This window comes from Ceratotherium simum, chromosome 3 (genome assembly GCF_057802395.1).
Source record: "Ceratotherium simum simum isolate JZ-2026a chromosome 3, ASM5780239v1, whole genome shotgun sequence".
NCBI lineage: Eukaryota > Metazoa > Chordata > Mammalia > Perissodactyla > Rhinocerotidae > Ceratotherium > Ceratotherium simum.
Window position 1 is genome coordinate 68,663,495 of NC_141902.1, and position 21,082 is coordinate 68,684,576.

The 21,082-nt window shown below is 39.1% G+C and overlaps 1 protein-coding gene across 12 annotated transcripts in view; it reads left to right on the top strand.

The window, feature by feature from the left end:
- Positions 1–21,082, top strand: part of PEAK1 (pseudopodium enriched atypical kinase 1) — a 318,270-nt gene that overhangs the window by 267,277 nt on the left and 29,911 nt on the right. For all 12 annotated transcript variants that reach the window (XM_087428738.1, XM_087428744.1, XM_087428740.1 and 9 more), the window contains one exon: positions 18,760–19,505. In XM_087428738.1, the coding sequence (XP_087284864.1) occupies positions 18,760–19,505 (746 nt within the window). The remainder of the gene's footprint in view (positions 1–18,759; positions 19,506–21,082) is intronic.

The following is a 21,082-nucleotide window of genomic DNA, read 5'->3' on the forward strand; positions in this document are numbered from 1 at the left end:
AGTAAAGAGATTGAAATAGTAATCAAAAACCTCCCAAAAAATAAAAGTCCAGGACCAGATGGCTTCTCCAGTGAATTTTACCAAACATTCAAAGAAGATTTAGTACCCATCCTTCTCAAACTATTCCAAAAAATACAGGAAGATGGAACACTTCCTAAATCATTCTACGAGGCCAACATCACCCTGATACCAAAACCAGACAAAGACAATACAAAGAAAGAAAATTACAGGCCAGTATCACTGATGAACATTGATGCAAAAATCCTCAACAAGATATTGGCAAACCGAATACAACAATACATTAAAAAGATCATACACCATGATCAAGTGGGATTTATACCAGGGACGCAGGGATGGTTCAACATCCGCAAATCAATCAACGTGATACATCACATCAACAAAACAAAGAATAAAAACCACATGATCATCTCAATAGACGCAGAGAAGGCATTTGACAAGATACAACATCCATTTATGATAAAAACTCTCAATAAAATGGGAATAGAAGGAAAGTACCTCAACATAATAAAGGCCATATATGACAAACCCACAGCCAACATCATACTCAATGGGGAAAGACTGAAAGCCATTCCTCTGAGAACAGGAACGAGGCAGGGCTGCCCACTCTCACCACTCCTGTTCAACATAGTACTGGAGGTTTTGGCCAGAGCAATTAGGCAAGAAAAAGGAATAAAAGGAATCCAAATAGGTAACGAAGAAGTGAAACTCTCACTATTTGCAGATGACATGATTGTATATATAGAAAACCCTAAAGAATCTGTTGGAAAACTATTAGAAACAATCAACAACTACAGCAAAGTTGCAGGGTACAAAATCAATCTACAAAAATCAGTGGCATTTCTATATGCTAATAATGAACTAACAGAAAGAGAGCTCAAAAAGATAATACCATTTACAATTGCATCAAAAAGAATAAAATACCTAGGAATAAATCTTACCAAGGAGGTGAAGGACCTATACAATGAGAACCACAAGACATTATTGAAAGAAATCCATGATGACATAAAGAAATGGAAAGATATTCCATGCACGTGGATTGGAAGAATAAACATAGTTAAAATGTCTGTATTACCTAAAGCAATCTACAGATTCAATGCAATCCCAATCAGAATCCCAATGACATTCTTCACAGAAATAGAAAAAAGAATACTAAAATTTATATGGGGCAACAAAAGACCCCGAATAGCTAAAGAAATCCTAAAGAAAAAGAACAAAGCAGGAGGCATCACAATCCCTGACTTCAAAACATACTACAAAGCAATAGTAATCAAAACAGCATGGTACTGGTACAAAAACAGACACACAGATCAATGGAACAGAATTGAAAGCCCAGAAATAAAACCACACATATACGGACAGCTAATTTTCGACAAAGGTGCTAAGAACATGCAATGGAGAAAGGAAAGTCTCTTCAATAAATGGTGTTGGGAAAACTGGACAGCCACATGCAAAAGAATGAAAGTGGACCATGTGCTATCGCCATTCACAAAAATTAACACAAAATGGATCAAAGACCTGAAGGTGAGACCTGAAACTATAAAACTCATGGGAGAAAATATAGGCAATACACTATTTGACATTGGTTTTAAAGGAATCTTTTCAGATGACATGCCTACCCAGACTAGGGAAACTAAAGAAAAAATAAACAAGTGGGACTTTATCAGATTAAAGAGCTTTTATAAGACAAATGAAACCAGAATCAAAATGAACAGACAACCAACCAGCTGGGAGAGAATATTTGCAAAACATACATCTGACAAGGGGTTGATCTCCATAATATATAAAGAACTCACACAATTGAACAACAAAAAAACAAACAACCCGATCAAAAAATGGGCAGAGGAAATGAAGAGACACTTCTCCAAGGAAGATATACAGATGGCCAATAGGCACATGAAAAGATGCTCAACATCACTAATCATCAGGGAAATGCAAATCAAAACAACACTAAGATACCACCTCACGCCTGTTAGAATGGCTATAATCACCAAGACAAAAAACAACAAATGTTGGAGAGGATGTGGAGAAACAGAAACCCTCATACACAGCTGGTGGGAATGCAAACTGGTGCAGCCTCTATGGAAAACGGTATGGAGATTCCTCAAAGAATTAAAAATAGAGATGCCCTATGATCCAGCCATCCCACTACTGGGAATCTATCCAACGCACCTGAAATCAACAATCCAAAGAGGCTTATGCACCCCTATGTTCATTGCAGCATTATTCACCATAGCCAAGAAGTGGAAGCAACCTAAGTGTCCCTCGACTGACGATTGGATTAAGAAAATGTGGTATATATATACAATGGAATACTACTCAGCCATAGAAAAAGACAAAATCGTCCCATTTGCAACAACATGGATGGGCCTGGAGCGTATTATGTTAAGTGAAATAAGCCAGAAAGAGAAAGACAAACACTGTATAATCTCACTCATATGTGGACTATAAACCAACACATGGACAGAGAAACCTGGACTGTGGTTACCAGGGGCAGTGGGGGTGGGGGGTGGGCACAAGGGGTGAAGGGAGTCATATATATGGTGATGGACAAACAAAAATGTACAACCCAAAATTTCACAATGTTAGAAACCATTAAAACATCAATAAAAAAAAAAAAAAAAAGAAAGAAAGAAAGAAAAAGTCCTGGTGTTTACTAGGCATGTATTAAACAGCTCCTGCCATGAGCCTGTGCCATGTGCTAAGAGTCTGACTTGATCCCTGCCTTGAGGGACCTACCTGGAGGGAAAGAAATGAACCTGTTAGTAATTTCAGTCTAATATGATAATTGCAGTGATAGAGACACACACAGAGTATTTTTTATATTACACAGGGGAGGGTGTCAAAAGATGCCTTCCTGGAGATAATTCCTGAAGTGATTTAGCTGGTTGACTGAGAGAAGGAAGAGTATTCCAACCAGAGGCAACAACGTGAGCAAAAGCATGGAGATGTGAAATAGCTTGGTGCTTGTAGATACCACAACCATTTAGTGTTGCTGAAATGTGAACTGGACAGTTAGACAAGATCATGCATTTCAAGCTAAAACCTCAGACTTTTTGCTGTTTGTAATAGTGAGCTGTCAAAGAGTTTTAAGCAGAGGAATAATGTGATTAGAATTGTGTTTTAGATCATCCACTCAGCAGGCTGCTGTGCAAGGATGAATTAGAGGTGAACTATTTGGTAGCCTGAAATCTGGTGTTTGGATACTCTTGCAGGACCACATAAAGGGTGACAGAGGCCTCAACTAAGATAGTAGGAGGGGGAACAGTGGACAGATTTAGGAGTTATATAAGAGGCAAAATACATAAATTGGATATGAATGATGTGGAAAATCTATGATATATCTCAGACTTCTGGCTTGGAGCAAGCAGACTCAAGGAAGTAAGATCCCAGTTATTGGAGGTGTGTAAGCAGAGGCTGAGGGGCCATCTCTCAGAGACGCAGTGCAGGAGAACCCTACGCTACGAAGAGGGTTGAACTAAATTACCTCTAAGGTGCCTGCCAATGCAAAGATTCTTCATCTTTCTAATCTTCTTCACTCTTCTTCCTTGAGTGCCCAGTGGCTTCTGATCTGTCTCCCTCCCTTTAGTGTCTCATAGTTTATTCCTTCTGAAAAGCAAAGCCTGGGGCCGGATAAGGATTTCGTAGCGCTATTCTCCCGTGAAATCAGGAGAGTTGAGTACCATGAGCTGGACTACACATGCACTAGCAAGATTCTTAGGGACCACTGACCAACTCTTACACCTGTTTGGAAACCAGTGGTGTATAATATCAAAGCATTCTTCTGCCTAGTTTCTCATCTCCTTTCTTCTTTGTCTTTTTTCTTCATCAGTTTATTGTAAGGAAAAATCATTGTAAGATCAGCTAGTGTACTTGGAAATAAAGGAGTCCTTAAGAAGGCCAAAAGGTTGAGGTAATACTGTAGGAGAAATGCTCTAAAATGTCCTTTTGGGAACCTCAAGCACAACAACCCACATGCAGTTGAAAATACATTCTGTAAGGAAAAGGACTTCCAGTCTAAGTTCTAGAAGCCTTATATGATTTGTGGGTAGGAGAGAGCATACTACGGTTTACTCAAGCAACCATCTTGGTTACCATTTTCCAGTTGGAATAGATTTTATAGTCAAGCAGCTTGCTGAACTTTGCCCATTCTTTTATATTTTATGAAGCGTATTATGAGATGAAAAAAATATTGTTTATTTACTATAATATGTCCTCAAACAGCATAATATATCAGGAATTATCTTTCAGACATTCTGACTGCAGCAAAATTTCTTTCATGGTGTCCTCAGTAAAATATACACTAATTTTTACTGATTGTATGGTATCTTATGGCGTCTCTTCCTTAAAAATATCCATTAACCAGTTAAATTATTTTATTTGTCTTCTCAGTTATATAAATTATTAGATAAAAAGAATATTACTTCCATGAATATTCCAAGTGCCTTACATATATTAACTCATTTAATCCTCACAACAACCTTAGGAATTATTATCCCCATTTTTCATTTCTTTATTTTTTTTGCTGAGGAAGATCAGCCCTGAGCTAACATCCGTGCTAATCCTCCTCTTTTTGCTGAGGAAGACCTGCTCTGAGCTAACATCTATTGCCAATCCTCCTCCTTTTTTTTTTTTCTCCCCCAAAGCCCCAGTAGATAGTTGTATGTCATAGTTGCACATCCTTCTAGTTGCCGTATGTGGGATGCAGCCTCAGCATGGCCGGACAAGCGGTGCGTCGGTGCACGCCTGGGATCCGAACCCGGGCCGCCAGTAGTGGAGCGCGTGCACTTAACCGCTAAGCCATGGGGCTAGCCCTATTATCCCCATTTTTCAGATGAAGGAAGTGAGGCAGAGTGCCTTGCCCAAGGTCACAGAACCAGTAAGGATTGAACCAAGATTGGAACCCAGGTGGTCTAAACCACTAGACTATAATGATCATAACCACTAAATTCTGGTAAAATACTGAAGGACTATAGCTGTCTCCCTTTTTTTTAAAGTCATCTACTTTGAGATACAAAATTTAAGACTTTTTAAAAAAGATTATGATTACTTAGAGTACAAAAATACTAGGTTACAGATACCCAATCAGAAAGATAGCTTTCTTTCTAGCTATTGCTTTACTTTTTTTTTTTTTTTTTTTGGTGAGGAAGATTAGCCCTGAGCTAACACCTGTTGCCAATCCTCCTCATTTTTGCTGAGGAAGATTGGCCCTGGGCTAACATCTGTGCCCATCTTCCTCTACTTTATGTGGGACACCTGCCACAGTGAGTCTTGATAAGCAGTGCGTAGGTCCATGCCTGGGATCCAAACCTGTGAACCTTGGGCCACCAGAAGCAGAGCTCACGAACTTAACCATTATGCCACCAGGCCGGCCCCATGCTTTACTTTTAAAAGTATGTGATGCTCATAAAATGTTGTCTAGTTTTCCTTAAGTTTGTAAGTTGCTGTACTTGACTCCATAGGGCATGATACATGATTAGTTGCTTCTTTGGAAAGGTTTTACTATGTGAGCAAAATAATAACTGAGTAATAGATAGGTTTGACTCCATCAGTTCTACAAACTGAGGTGTTTTTATTTTTTTAATTTTTTGTTTTGCTGTTGTTGTTATTTTTCCTAATTGAACAAATATTTTAGGTGGCATTTGGAACTTACCTTTTTTAATACTTTCAACAAATCATTTGCATGAAGTTTTAAACTGTCCCGTCAGGTAATTTCTTATGATTTAAAGCCCTGGTAGCTTAAAAAAATTTTTTGTGTGTATTTAAAAACTGAAAGGAAACAAAACTTCTTAATAGCTTTAGATCCTTTTAAATATTCCAGAACCATTCCATAAACACCACGTTCTTTCTTTCTTTTTCTTTTTCAAATGAGGCAGAGGATCGATGGCCTGATGGAAGAACTTGAGGGAGGAAAGTTAAGGGTTACCATCATGTTTACTGTGGAATTTATTTCTGAAAATTACATTGTAAAGTGGGCTTAGGAAGCAGTGTAATATAGTAGGAAAAAACCATAGGTTTGGGGGATCAGACAGATCTTGTCTCATATGACAGCTGTGTCATTGCCCACCTACATGATTGTGCTTCAGCTGTTTACCATTCCTGAGCTTCAATCTCCTCGTCGGAAATGAGGGAATCGTAACATCTGCTTTGTAAAACTGATGGGGAAAGAAGCACTTGGTACATAGAAGTGCTTAATAATCGTGAAGTTCCTTTATGTTTCCCCAACAATACGCTGTTGCTTTCTCCTTTAAATATGTTTGATATTGGGCCGGCCCCGTGGCTTAGCGGTTAAGTGCACGCACTCCACTGCTGGCAGCCCGGGTTCGGATCCCGGGCGCGCACCGACACACTGCTTGTCTGGCCATGCTGAGGCCGCGTCCCACATACAGCAACTAGAAGGATGTGTAGCTATGACATACAACTATCTACTGGGGCTTTGGGGGAAAAAAATAAATAAATAAAATTATAAAATAAATAAATAAATAAATATGTTTGATATGCTAGCCAGAAAATGTAGAATAAAGTGGAAATAATTTTAAATGTTTATTAGAAATGTTGAATAAGCAGACCAACAAAATATAAATCCAAAAAGTTGTGGGCTGCCTGCACAACTAATGACTGAAGGTGTGAAACGTGATACAGGATACAGGACCCCAAGGTGGCTAACAGGGACCAGAGGAGAGATGACAGATAATAGCAACATAACCGTGACAGACCCGGTCTCTCAAGGTCTGCTAATTATAGTAGAACAAAAGGACATGGTTTGGATTTGTTTTGTACTTCCCACATTTCTTAGATCTGAAAACTAATAAGTTAAAAGGAAGAAAAAACTTCAAGTGGAATAGGCTTTGTTTACCCTACTTGGAAATCTCCCATTAGATCTCTAGCCTTGAGACAGTCTCATTGCTCCCCTGTGGTATAACAAGAGCTGTTGTGATTAGCCCTTCCCACAAAAAGCTACTGACTTAGGCGAACCATACATTTTTCTTGTTACCTTTGAGATTACTCTCCAGGGTTAATTCACGTGTCTTTTTTCTTGTCCTTAACATGAATAAAGCAAACTTCATTTTGTTCCTAACTGGATTCTAGAGCTGCACTGTCCAATAGGGTCAGTAGCCACTAGCCACATCTGGCTATTTACATTTAAATTCATTAAAATATAAATAAAAATTCAGTTCCTTAGTCTCACTAGCAACATTTCAAGTGCTCAGTAGCCACATGTGGCTAGTAGCTACTGTATTAGACATGCAGATATAGAATATTTCTGTCATCACAGAAAGTTCTGTTGGACAGCACTGCTTGAAAGAATCAGTTATGTGGGAGATTTGTATTTTCTTCTCTGGGCACAAAAATCATATTGGTCTTTATGCAACTTGACAGCTTCTTAAGAAGGGTGCCCCGGAGAAGGTGTTTTAGAGCATGAACTCTGCCTCCTCCATTCATTGATCGATGAATAAAGTTTCTGCTCTACTTAAAAACAAAAAAAAGGAAGGTTGCCACTTACAGAGTGATAGTTTTACTTTCGGTGATGGTGACATGAGATCACTGAACAAACTCTGATCTATGACACCTTAATCCACCCCAAACTGAATTTAGCAGGATATCTGCCACCCAAAATGACTTCTCAAAGAAGTGATAGCATTTTTTTGTGTGTGTGTGTGAGATCAGCCCTGTGCTAACACCTGCCAATACTCCTCTTTTTTTTTTTTTTTTTTTTTACTGAGGAAGTCTGGCCCTGGGCTAACATCCATGCCCATCTTCCTCTACTTTATGTGGGACGCCACCACAGCATGGCTTGCCAAGCAGTGCTTCGGTGCGCACCCGGGATCCGAACCGGCGAACCCCGGGCCGCCACAGCGGAGCGCACGCACTTAACCGCTTGCGCCACCAGGCCAGCCCCGATAGAATGGTTTTTTTAGTCAGACCTTCAACATTTTCATCATGTTTCTTATGTCTGTCTCAAAATGTCCAGAAGAGATATTGCTAATTTTTTATGTGGCACACCTGACTACTTTATCAGCCTGCTAAAATCAGGAGCTTGTAATGACTGCTACTCTGTTAGAAATAAGTTGGTGACTTTAGCTCTCCTTCACTCACTTTGTAGCTGAGCACTCTATCCATTACTTTTTATGAAGATCTATCAAGTTTCCATCTACTTGACAGATTTTTGGCTTGCTCCTCTTCTGTGTGCCTACAACCTAGCACATTATCTAAAACACACAATAGGTGCTAAGAACATGTTTGAATGAATGAGCCAAAAATAACTTTTGCTTTTAACTCTATAAAATTCCTAGGTTAGGGAAATCGAGCTCTCAGAAAAGTTCATATAGGAAAGTTTTAAGTCCCACTTTATGTGTTCCATTAATCAGCTGTCTTTTTTTCCTAATATAAGGCTTAATCTAGGGGTTTCCTAATTAAGGAATAATATAAACCGTGCCTAGTTTCCTTTCTACACGTCCCCACAAGAAACTGTCTGCATTTCTCATCTTACTTACCTGGAGCATCTCCTTAAGGCTACACCCTTCAAACACTGAAAGAAAACACCTGAAAGTCTTCTGTCTCCAGAACTTCCTTTGGCAGTGTATTGATCATCAGTGTTAAATTTTAAGGGGTACTTAAAAGAATGTCATTACATTGCTGGCCTTGATGTTGTAATTTTGGAATATTGTCGTCATAAATGGCAGCTTTAAAAAAAAATCATTCTCAAGAATACATTAGCATTTGTTTATTTACTCAACAAATAATTATTGAGGAACTTCTATGGGCTAGACATTATTCCACACAACGCAAAGTTAATGGTTTGAACCAAAAATTAAAGAATTGCATATTCTTAGATTATCTGGATGTTAGAAAAAAAAAAACAGAGGGACAGTTTTGAACATTTGTTTGAGCATTTGTTATACTTCCTAAAAATGTAATTATTTCTATTTAAAAAGAAATCATAGACTGTGTCCCTATCTTTTAAGTTAGCTGCATTCACATTTAAAAATAGTTTCCCATATACTGGAATTAGTTGGCAGAGTACAATATTCAAATTACATAGATAATTTACCCCCAAATATACAATCTCCGTTCTTGGAGAGGTTTTCACTATTGAGATCTTACGTAAATTGAGTCTGTCGGCTGCTACACCACTGACATTCTTTAAAGTGGTCTGTGTATCTCTTTATTTGAGGCTAAGCCGGAAATGGTCTTTGGAGGTCAGCTTTGTTTTATCATTCAGCATGAAGTTGCTGTCCCCTCTAGTTTGCCAGTTGTTGCTTACATTTGACTGTGTTGGGACCCAGCACAGTAATAATGCTCGTGTAGATTAGGACTCTTCCTCCTAAGCTGCTGGTGCCTGCTGCCAGGGGGTGAGGTATAGTGAGTGCTAGGTTCAGCCAGTAAGAGGCCTACTCCTTTGACAAGGCTGGTGCACAGTGGTGGTGAGTGGCATCTATATTTATAAACTCCAATGTATATGTCCTAGTCTGGAAATGATCGTCTCTTCTTTTGTCCTCTCCCTTTCCATTCTCATGTATATTACTTATCAGGAGCCTTGGAAAAAAATTAGGGATGAAGATTGAAATTACAATTTACATAGAAACATATATTCCACTTATTTGGGCTTTAATACTTTTATTCAGCAAACATTTGTTGAGCACCAGCTATCTCCTAGGAACCAGACTACATGCTAGAAATAGCAGTTCTGTCTTCAAGGACTCCTGGTCCTTCAAAGACAGACGTGGGGCTGGACTCTTAAGAGCCCATGTGAAAGTTGCTGTGCTGCAGATATTTAAAGGCTTAATGAAATCCTCTGCCTGGAGGAGTCTAGGAGAGAATCACTAAGGTTTTGAGCAGAGCTTGAAAGAGGAGTAGTTGTTTGCCAGATTAACAAGCAAGGGAGCACATTCCAGGTAGAGGGAAGAGTATGTACAAAGGCCTGGAGCTTGATAGACAAGTGAATGTTCAATTAACTACAGGTAATTAACGCAGAGTAGCTTAAGTGCAGAGTGAAAGGAGGCAGAGTGGGGGAGATGAGAGAGTGGAAAAGCAAGGTTAGATCATAAATGGTATATATATATCACAATGAGCGTATCTTTTACCTATAGGAAACGGAGAGCCACTGGAGAATTTTGAATAGAGGGACGTGATCAGGATTTTTAAACGATCATTCTGGGAGCTACCTGGTGATTGGAGGCAGGGAGACTAACCAGGAGACCTTGACATTTCTGTCTTATTGGAATGAAGAGCTAATTGTACTCATTAGCATACTGCTACTGTCCAAAAATGTCATTGCTAAATGCCTTTAATCCCTAGCACCCTAAGATTGTAATGATGGTCAGGTCTTAAGCAAACATTTGCTGTGGTTTGCCCTTAGTGTGTCTTCAATGATAGTGCCTTTCAGTAGATCTCTATAACAGTGTAGTTATTATTTTGCGTCTTTCGATATGCAATCATCTTTAAAATGTTGATCTTTAGAAATAATATTTTTCGTATTTCTTTTCTATTTATTATACCAATCTTGTAAGTTTTAAGAGCCCTATATCAATCATTTTCCTTGTCAAGGAGTTTTAAACACCCTTTTGGCTTCTTCGAATTAGTATCATTAGACTATTCCCTTTTAATCCATCTTTCATCATTTGCTTTTCAGATGTGAGATAGGGCCTTTCTCTCAGTCTGAAGAATTTTAAGCGGGGGAAAGTAAAGAGGTAGAGTATGGAAGCTCAGAAAGAGAGAAGCGTAAGGTTTGAGTGTGGTTTAGTCTAACATATTTGTCCAAAAGAACTTTTTCAGTCTATAGCAAGGCAAGATTTAGAACACAATTTATTTTTTTCTGTTTAGAGAGCTGGTATGCCACAAAAATGTAGAATATGTGGTGTTATATCAGGCCTGCTGAAAGCTGAGTTTAGTGTCTGGTCCCAGAGGCTTGAGAGGAATGTACAGGATTAAAAGTTTAAAATAAAAACAGCTAAGATACCAAGCGTTTAAAACATTGACCCAGATGATTGGAATTCAGTTAGGAGAACTTGTCTTTCTTGGAGAAAAAAAATAAAAACACAAAACAATTTCAGACTTGGGAGAATGGCTTGACCTACTTGCATGGGCTGTGGAATGCTCATGGTTTCATTTGGAATGCAAAAGTTTCTGATTCCCATGTAGCTCCATGTATTCTCCTTAGCTCCCAAGAGATCATATCCTGCTGTTTGGGAAGAGAAACTACTGTTAATTATCTTTATTTCCTTGCTGCCTTGGCTGTCCATTTTCATTTTGGAGTGATGGCCAACTCTGCTGACTCTCTGTCCTTCAGTCCAGCAGACATTTACTGCACACCTGCTGCATGTCTCACACCACACCAGGTTCTGAGGGAATGTAACAAAAATACATACACATGTTATAAAAGGCTAGAAATGCTATAATAGAGCAAAAAGTGGTAAGAGAACACAGAGGAAGAAGTGATGGCTCCCAAGTTGATGGTGGAGAGTAGAGAGTGGGGAAGGCTTCAGTGGAGAAGGGCCGTTTGAGCTGGGCTTAGGATGGATCACCTTTACTAGGGCAGAGATGTAAAAATAAAAACATGGAGCATATCAAAAGAACAGGAAGTGAGTGATTCGAGTGGGAGGGTTGATGAGAAATAGTGGTAGATAAGACTGAGAGCCTCGACCAACTTGCTGAGGAGTTTGGACTTTATTCTCTAGGAAGTGGAAAGTGGCATGATCAGCCTTCTTCTACCTCCTCTGATAAGCATTAAAGAGCCACTGATGGTGATAAACCTTGTCTCACTTGCCAGTTCTGAGGTAATTTTTTTAAAAAAAAGCACTTTTGGAATCCTCATACCTTCCATGTCTGTGATTATTTTTGTTTGTTCTAATTTGGAGAAATGGGTAGAAAATGGCACCCCATAAAGCCTCTTCTCAGGCCCACACTGGAAGGGGCGAGAATAGGTTCATCTCTCTAGTTTTTTCATTCATTAATTCCTTCCTCCCTCCTTCCTTCCTTCCTTCCTTCCTTCCTTCCTTCCTTCCTTCCTTCCTTCCTTCCTTCCTTCCTTCCATTCTTCCAATCCCCTCTCAGCTAGACTCTTTGCTTGGTCCTAGGTATACAAATGAGAGACAGTCTCTGCCCTCGCTGAGCAAACCAGAAGGGAATTCAGGCAAGGACACAAGGCAAGTATTATAGGTGCTTAGAGAGAAATGTTCACAGGATGTATCTGAGGTCCTAAGGAAGGAAAGGTCAATTTTGGGGAGTGGAGTAAGAAACACTCCTTAGAGGCAAAATGTTTAAAGAGGAAAGGAGAAGGAAGCCATTCCTGGAATAGGGCCAGCATGAGATACAGAGCGTCAAGTAGCCAAGAGTGCTGAAGAAATTGCAAGCAGTTTGGTAGCTCTGACTAAGATGCCAGGGAGAATGCTACAAGAGAAACAGGCCAGAGCTATGTCATGGAAAGCTTGCTTTCTGTGCTTGAGCAAAGGAAATTCTGTCCTCAGGATCAAGTCCAAATTCTCAAGGACAGAATTTTTAAGTAGAGTGCCACGATCAGCTTTGGTATTTAAAAAAGTCTCTCTAATGCAGTGAGGGAGGCAAACTAGAGACATCGATAACAGGAGACTGTCACAGTAGTCAAGCAAGGATGATAAGGTGCTGGTGAGTTCACTGCTTCTAACCCTCTCCATCGCACTTCATCTCTGAAAGGTCTGGGTCAGCAACTGGAAAGTGAAGCTTCGTTACAAAGCATATTTCTGTCATCTTGTAAGTAAACTATGGTTCTTTCTTCTCATATTAGCTGAAGCAAAATAGGGCTGGGGCAGCTCTGGGAGGGAGACCTCATCGTCACAGGAAGAGTGCAGTAAATGCCAAGGCCTACATCCTCGGTGTTGTTGGGGGCACAGAGGAATGGAAAGATGTGACTGTATTTATGGTGGTTTCTAAGAATGGACTGTTGATTTACTTTATTGAGATATAATTTACATACCATAAAATTCACCCTTTTAGAGTATGCAATTCAATGAGTTTTAGTATATTCACAAAATTTTACAACCATCACCATATCTAATACCAGGACATTTTCATTACCCCAAACAGAAACCCACTAGCAGTTATTCTCCATTTCCATTCTCCCCTTCCCCCAGCCCTGGCAACCACTAATCTACTTTCTGTCTCTGTGGATTTACATATTTCTGGAAATTTCATATAAGTGGAATCATATGATATGTGGTCTTTTGTGACTGGCTTCTTCATTTAGCATAATGTTTTCAAGGTTCATACAGGTTGTAGCATATATCAGTACTTCATTTTTTGTGTGTGTGAAGAGGACTAGCCCTGAGCTGACATCCAATGCCAATCCTCCTCTTTTTGCTGAGGAAGGTTGACCCTGGGCTAACATCTTTGCCCATCTTCCTCTACTTTATATGGGATGCTGCCACAGCATGACTTGACAAGTGGTTCATTGGAGTGCACCCAGGATCCGAACCTGTGAACCCCCCGCCACCAAAGCGGAGCACGTGCACTTAACCACTGTGCCACCAGGCCTGCCCCAGTACTTCATTTCTTTTTATGACTGAATAATATTCCTTTGTATGGCTACACCACATTTTGTTTTTTTGTTTTTGTGAGGAAGATCAGCCCTGAGCTAACATCCATGCTAATCCTCCTCTCTTTGCTGAGGAAGACCGGCTCTGAGCTAACATCTATTGCCAATCCTCCTCCTTTTTTTTTTTCCCCCAAAGCCCCAGTAGATAGTTGTACATCATAGTTGCACATCCTTCTAGTTGCTGTATGTGGAACACGGCCTCAGCATGGCCGGAGAAGCAGTGCCTCGGTTCACGCCCAGGATCCGAACCCGGGCCGCCAGTAGCTGAGCGCGCGCACTTAACTGCTAAGCCATGGGGCCAGCCCCACATTTTGTTTATCCATTCATCAGTTGATGGACATTTGGCTTGTTTCTACTTTTTGGCTTTTATGAATAATGTTGCTATGAACATTTGTGTACAAGTTTTTGTGTGGACATATGCTTTCATTTTTCTTAGATATATCCCTAGGATTGGCAATGGTGGGTCATGTGGTACCTCTATGTTTTACTTTTTAAGTAACTGCTAAACTGTTTTCCAAGGTGATTGCACCATTTTAAAGATTTTATTTATTTATTTTTCCCCCCAAAGCCCCAGTAGATAGTTGTGTGTCACAGCTGCACATCCTTCTAGCTGCTGTATGTGGGACGCGGCCTCAGCATGGCCGGAGAAGCAGCGCGTCGGTGCGAGCCCGGGATCCGAACCCGGGTCGCCAGCAGTGGAGCGCGCTCACTTAACCACTAAGCCACGGGGCCGGCCCTGATTGCACCATTTTAGATTCTTACTAGCAGTGTGTGAGGGTTTGAATTTTCTCCATATCCTCACCAACACTTGTCCATCTTTTTGATTATAGCTAGGTTAGTGGATGTGAAGTGGTATCTCATGGTTTTGGTTTGCATTTACCTAATGGGTAATGATGTTGACCATCTTTCCATGTGCTGATTGGCCATTTGTATATCTTTTTTGAAGAAATGTCTAGGCAAATCCTTTGCCCACTTTTAATGGGTTATCTTTTTATTGTAAGAGTTATTTATAAATTCTGGATACAAGTCTCTTATCAGATATATGATTTGCACACATTTTCTCCCATTCTCTGAGTTGTCTTTTCACTTTCTTGAAGTTGTCCTTTGAAGCACTAAAGTTTTTAATTTTTAAGATTTTCAATTTCTTTTTTTGCTTTTGCTTTAGGTGTCATATCTAAGAAACCATTGCCTAACCGAAGGTCAAAAAGATTTGTTCCTATGTGTACTGCTAAGAGTTTTATAGTTTTGGCTCTTACATTTAGATCTTTGATACATTTTGAGTTAATTTTTATGTATAGTATGATGTAGGGTTTCAACTTCATTCTTTTGCGTGTGGATATCCAGTTGTCCTAGCACCATTTGTTGAAAAGACTGTTGTTTCCCCATTGAATTGTCTTGGCATCCCTTGCTGAAAATCGATTGACCATAAATGTAAGGGTTTATTTCTGGACTCTCAGTTCTACTCCATTCATCTGTATTTCTATTCTTATGCCAGTATGCACAATATTGATCACTGTAGTTGTGAAGTAAGTTTTGAAATTAGGAAATATGAATTCTCCAACTTTGTTCTTTTTCAAAGTTTTTTTTGGCTATTCTAGTTCCCTTGTATTTCCATATGAATTTTAGGGTCATTCTGTCAATTTCTGCAAGAAAGCCAACTGGGATTTTGATAGGAATTACATTAAATCTTTAGATTAATTTTGGGAGTATTTCCATTTTAACATACTAAGTTTCTGATCCATGAACATAAAATGTCTTTCCATTTATTTAGGTCTTCAATTTTCTTCAGTGTTGTTTGGTAGTTTTTAGTGTACAAGTCTTGCACATCTTTTATTAAATTGATCCCTAAATACTTTATTCTTTTTGATGATATTGTAAATGGAATTGTTTTCTTAATTTAATTTTTGGATTGTTCATTGCTAGTGTATAGAAATACGTATTGATCTTGTATCCTGAAACCTTGCTAAACTGATATTAGTTCTAGTAGGTTTTTTTGTGGAAATCTTAGGCTTTCCTATATACAAGATTATGTCACCTGTGAATAGAGATAGTTTTACTTCTTTTCCAATCTGGATATTTTTATTTCTTCTTCTTTTCTAACTTCCCTGGCTAAGTCCTCAGGTACAATGTAGAATAGAAGTGATGAAAATGGAAACCCTTGTCTTGTTCCTGATCTTAGGGGGTAAACATCCAGTCTCTTACCATTAAGTATGATGTTAGCTCTTGGTTTTTTTGTAGTGCCCTTTACCAGACTGAAGATGTTCCTTCTTTTTCCAGTTTGTTCAGTGTTTTTATCATGTAAAGTTGTTGGATTTTATCAAATGCTTTTTCTGCATCTGTTGGGGTGATCATGTGAGTTTTTCCCCTTTATTCTGTTTATGTAGTATATCACATTGATTGATTTTCAGATATTAAAACAACCTTGTATTCCTGGGATAAATTCAACTTTGTCATGTGTATAATCCTTTTTATATGTTGCTGGATTCAGTTTGTTAGTATTTGGGAGGATTTTTGTGTCTATATTTATAACGGATATTAGTCTCTAGTTTTCTCACGATATCTTTGTCTGGTTTTTGTATAGGTAATATTGGTCTCATAGATTTCAAGTTGGGAAGTGTTCCCTCCCCTTCTATTTTTTGGAAGAATTTGTGAAGGATTGGTATTAATACTTCTTTAAACATTTGGTAGAATTCATCAATCAAGTCATGTGGTCCTGGACTTTTCTTTGTTGGAATTTTTTAAATTACTAAGTCAGTATTTTTCCTTGTTATAGGTACCTATACAATTTTACCACTTTTTCTCTTTCATCCCTAAATATTTATTTCTTTAGTCATTCAAGAAATATTTATTGAGCATCTGTTATATCCAGGCCTTGTTCTTGACATAGAGGATACAACAATGAATAAAACAAAAAGTCCTGGCCCTCTAGGAGCTTAGCATTCTCATATTCTTTCTCTCATTCTCATGCTGTCTATATATTCATATTATTTTGTTTATATTTATATGTAATGTAGCTCTAAAAAAATATTGCTGCATGCCATTGGTGGAGACAGGGGGACCTTAGGTTTGCTGTATATATTATCATAGTTTGTACAAACTCTTAGGTATTCTTGAAGAGAGTACTGTGCATGGGAAATGGAATATATTGTTATTACAATCACAGTTTATATTGGTACTTACCCTTGGCATTGCTACAAGGACATAATTTTAATAAAACAAATGACCATCTTTATTCATTGTCATCCTCAGGACCATCCAGTGCCTTCTGTTCTGTCTAATCATTAGTAGGAGCATGTATTCATTTCCTAGGGCTGCTGTAACAAAGTACTATAAACTGGGTGGCTTAAAGCAAGAGAAATTTATTCTCTCACAATTCTGGAGGCTAGGAGGCTGAAATCAAGGTGTTAACAAGGCCGTGCTCCCTCTGAGAGTCTGAGTAGAATCCTTCCTTACTTCTTCCTAGCATCTATCTGGTGGTGGCTATCAATCCTTGGCATCCTTGGCTTGCAGCTGCGTTACTCCAGTCTCTGCCTCTGTCATCACATGGTGTTCTCCCTGTGACTGTTTTCATATGATGTGCTCAGTCATATTGGATTAGGCCCACCCTAATGACCTCATCTTAACTTGATTACTTCTATAAAAACTCTTATTTCCATATAAGGTGACATTCACAGGGACCAGGGGTTAGGACTTCAACATTTTGGGAGAGGGGACATAATTCATCCCATAACAGAGCATTATGCTCTAACTCTGAGATATTGAGTGGAGGCCTCATTTTAATAACATCACTAATTTTAATAGCTTTTACAAAAGTTTTATAGTATATTTCTCTGTCTTTAAAACAATAATGCCCCCTCCCCATTATACAATAAGCATGGAAGGTGTCATTGATCACACATGTGTGTTTTATCTTCTTAGCATAAATACTAGTCTGCCTTGGTGGTCTAGTGGTTAAGATTTGGTGCTTTCACTGCTACAGCCCAGGTTCGTTTCCCAGTTAGGGAGCCACACCACCCCTCGGTCAGTTGTCATACTGTGGCGGCTGCGTGATGCTGACAACTATGCCACCAGTATTTCAAATACCAGCAGGGTCACCCACGGTAGACAGGTTTCAGCAGAGCTTCCAGACTAGAACAGACTAGGAAGAAGGACCTGGCCACTCACTTCCGAAAAAATTGGCCATGAAAACCCTATGAATAGTAGTGGAGCATTGTCTGAAATAGTGCCAAAAGATGAGAGGCTGGTGCAAAAAGACTGGGCAGGGTCCCACTCTGCTGTACGCAGGGTTCCGCTCTGCTCTACACAGGGTTCCTAGGAGTCAGAATCGACTGTACGACACTAACAACGAAAGCATAAATGCTAGAGAGGAGGCAGAGATGATTAGTTATATAACTAGGGCTTGTAAGATATGTTCAAAATTCACGTCTCTTAAATCGTAGTTTATATGCCCCCCAAAATAAAACAGAATCACATAAGAGTTTGTGGAGGATGTTTGGAACAGCAGTTGACTGCTCCTATACACTGTTGCCTTTACCACAGTCACAGGAATCTTATATGTAGACCAGTTTAAGCAGTGCCAGAATCTATCTCTGTAGTGAAATAAAATAACATGGTTTATGAAATTGTATTCATATGTGTTGGATTAAAAATGACAAGTGTTATATACAATGTAACTTTGGAACAAAGTTAAAAGAACAGAATAGTATCTTCTGATCACCAGTCTAGCGGTCCTATTGCTAGTTTTATTTGTTTTTAATAATGCTTCCAGGTATTTTCTTTATCCACAAATGCTATTATCCCTACTCTGTCACATGCAATTATTTGAGTGTCTGTCACTCCTTAGTATTCTAGTGTGGTAAATACAGCACTCTTGGGGCAGGAGTGGAAAATCTGGATTTTTTTTTTTTTTTTAAACAAGCCCATCACCCTGTTCCTCTGGCACAGAAATGCTGAGACATTTGTCACTTTTGTTGCTCCCACCGAGTCTTGGACTCTTACCTTTAATGTTTAGCTATTTGTTCTTTGGTTGTCATCTTCTACCGTTTTGAATTAAGGCATTGACTTCTTACATTCTCATGGCTACCTCACTTATTTCTGCTTATGTTTCAGTTATGCAACAAGAATGAAAACTTTGCTTAATTATTCTTTTTCTTTCTTTTAAAACGATACAGGGCAATCTAGAGCAGCCATGATACCTCCCAAGCATCCACGGCAGCCTAAGGGAGCTTTGGATGATGCCATTGCCTTTGGAGGGAAAACAGACCAAGAAGCACCTCTTGCTTCCCAACCTACACCACCCCCACTGCCAAAGAAAATGATCATAAGAGCCAATACAGAGCCAATCTCTAAAGACCTCCAAAAATCCATGGAAACGAGTCTTTGTGTCTTGGCTAATCCCACCTATGATATTGACCCCAACTGGGATGCCAGCAGTGCTGGCTCTTCCATCAGTTATGAACTCAAGGGACTGGACATTGAGTCTTATGACTCCTTGGAGAGACCTTTGCACAAGGAGAGACCTGTCCCCTCAGCAGCAAACAGCATCTCCAGCTTAACTACTCTCGGTGTTAAGGATAGATTTTCCAACAGCATGGAGTCCCTGTCCAGCCGGCGTGGTCCCTCTTGCAGACAGGGCCGAGGCATCCAGAAGCCACAGAGACAAGCACTTTATCGAGGACTTGAGAATCGGGAAGAAGTGGTGGGTAAAATTCGAAGCCTTCATACGGATGCCTTGAAAAAACTGGCTGTTAAATGCGAAGACCTCTTCATGGCTGGGCAGAAAGACCAGCTCCGTTTTGGGGTGGACAGTTGGTCAGACTTCAGGCTAACCAGTGACAAGCCGTGTTGTGAGGCAGGTGATGCAGTTTACTACACAGCCTCGTATGCAAAAGATCCACTTAATAACTATGCAGTCAAGGTAAGGAAATATTATAAATCGGATTTTAACCTTATCCAACACACTGTTATTGGGGTGGGTCTGTTCTTCTTTCCTCCATTCCTCCATTTAGCACAAAGTTATTGATCATCTACCTTACACCAGATATTGTAATAATCAGGGGGCTTACTTATTATCTAGAGGAGAAAACAGATATGTAAAGAAACAGACTTACAACACAGTATCCTGAGGGCTAAGACAGAGGAAAACAGAATTCTGTGGGAGCTTGGAAGGATGTTACCCAGACTCTAGAGGTCAGAAAAGTCTTTTTAAAGTAGGTAATCCTTGAGCTGTGATTGTTTGCAAAGGCTGCCTGTACAAGTGAGGTCTGTTCCATGCCTTCCACTCCATGTTTCTGTCTTTATTCTCTGGCAAATAAGAGGCTCCTGTCTACCTCTGCTCTGTAACTCCTCTGCTTCCTGGAGAAACATTTTTATAGAGGAAGATAACCAATATTTGTTGATGTGCCAGGAACTTTATTAGTGTTCTATAGTTTAATCTTCATGTCAACTTTATGAGGTTAAGATCTTTTTATCCATTTGACAGATGAGGAAAATAAAGCTCAGAGAAGTGAGCTAACTTGCTCAGGGTCACACAGCTAGCAATTAGTAGAGCTGGGATTTAAATACAGATCTCTCTAACTCCATAGCCTACACTTTGTCCATTAGGTCACATATTAATTTCTTAAATGTATTTTGCCAATTCCAGCCTTCAAGAGGGCTAAAACTCTTAATATCAAGAATTCGTGTCGAGTTACATTCTTTGTAACAGTAAGCCATAGGCTTCATCAATGTTATAAATAAAGCATGGACTTGGTTACATTTCCGTTTTCATTTGTCTCAAGGTATTTTTTGATTTCTCTTTTGATTTCTTCTTTGACCCATTGGTTGGTCAGTTGTATGTTGTTTAATCTCCACCTATTAGTGAATTTTCCAGTTTTCTTTGTGTAATTAATTTCTAGTTTCGTACCATTGTAATCAGACAAGATGCTTGTTGTGATTTCAATCCTCTTAAATTTATTAAGACTTGTTTTGTGGTCTAACATGTGATCTTAGAAAATATTCCATGTGTACTTGAGAAGAATGTGTATTCTGTTGCTTTTGAATAAAATGTTCTGTAAATATCTGCTAAGTCCATCTGGTCTAACGTGTCGATTAAGGCCAATGTTTCTTTTTTGGCTTTTCTGTCTGGATCTATCCATCGATGTAAGTGGGGTATTAAAGTCCTCTACTATTATTGTATTGCTATTTCTCCCTTTAGATCTGTTAATATTTGCTTTATCTATTTAGGTGCTCTTATGTTGGATGCATAAATATTGACAAATATTGTGTCTTGTTGGATTGACCCCTTTATCGTTATGTAACACCCGTCTTTGTCTCTTATTACAGTCTTTGTTTTAAAGTCTATTTTGTCTGATATAAGTATAGCTCCTTCAGTTTCTTTTGGTTTCCATTTGCATAGAATATCTTTTTCCATCCCTTCACTTTCAGTCTGTGTGTGTCCTCACATCTAAAGTGAGTCTCTTGTAGGCAACATATAGATGGGCCTTGTTTTTTAAT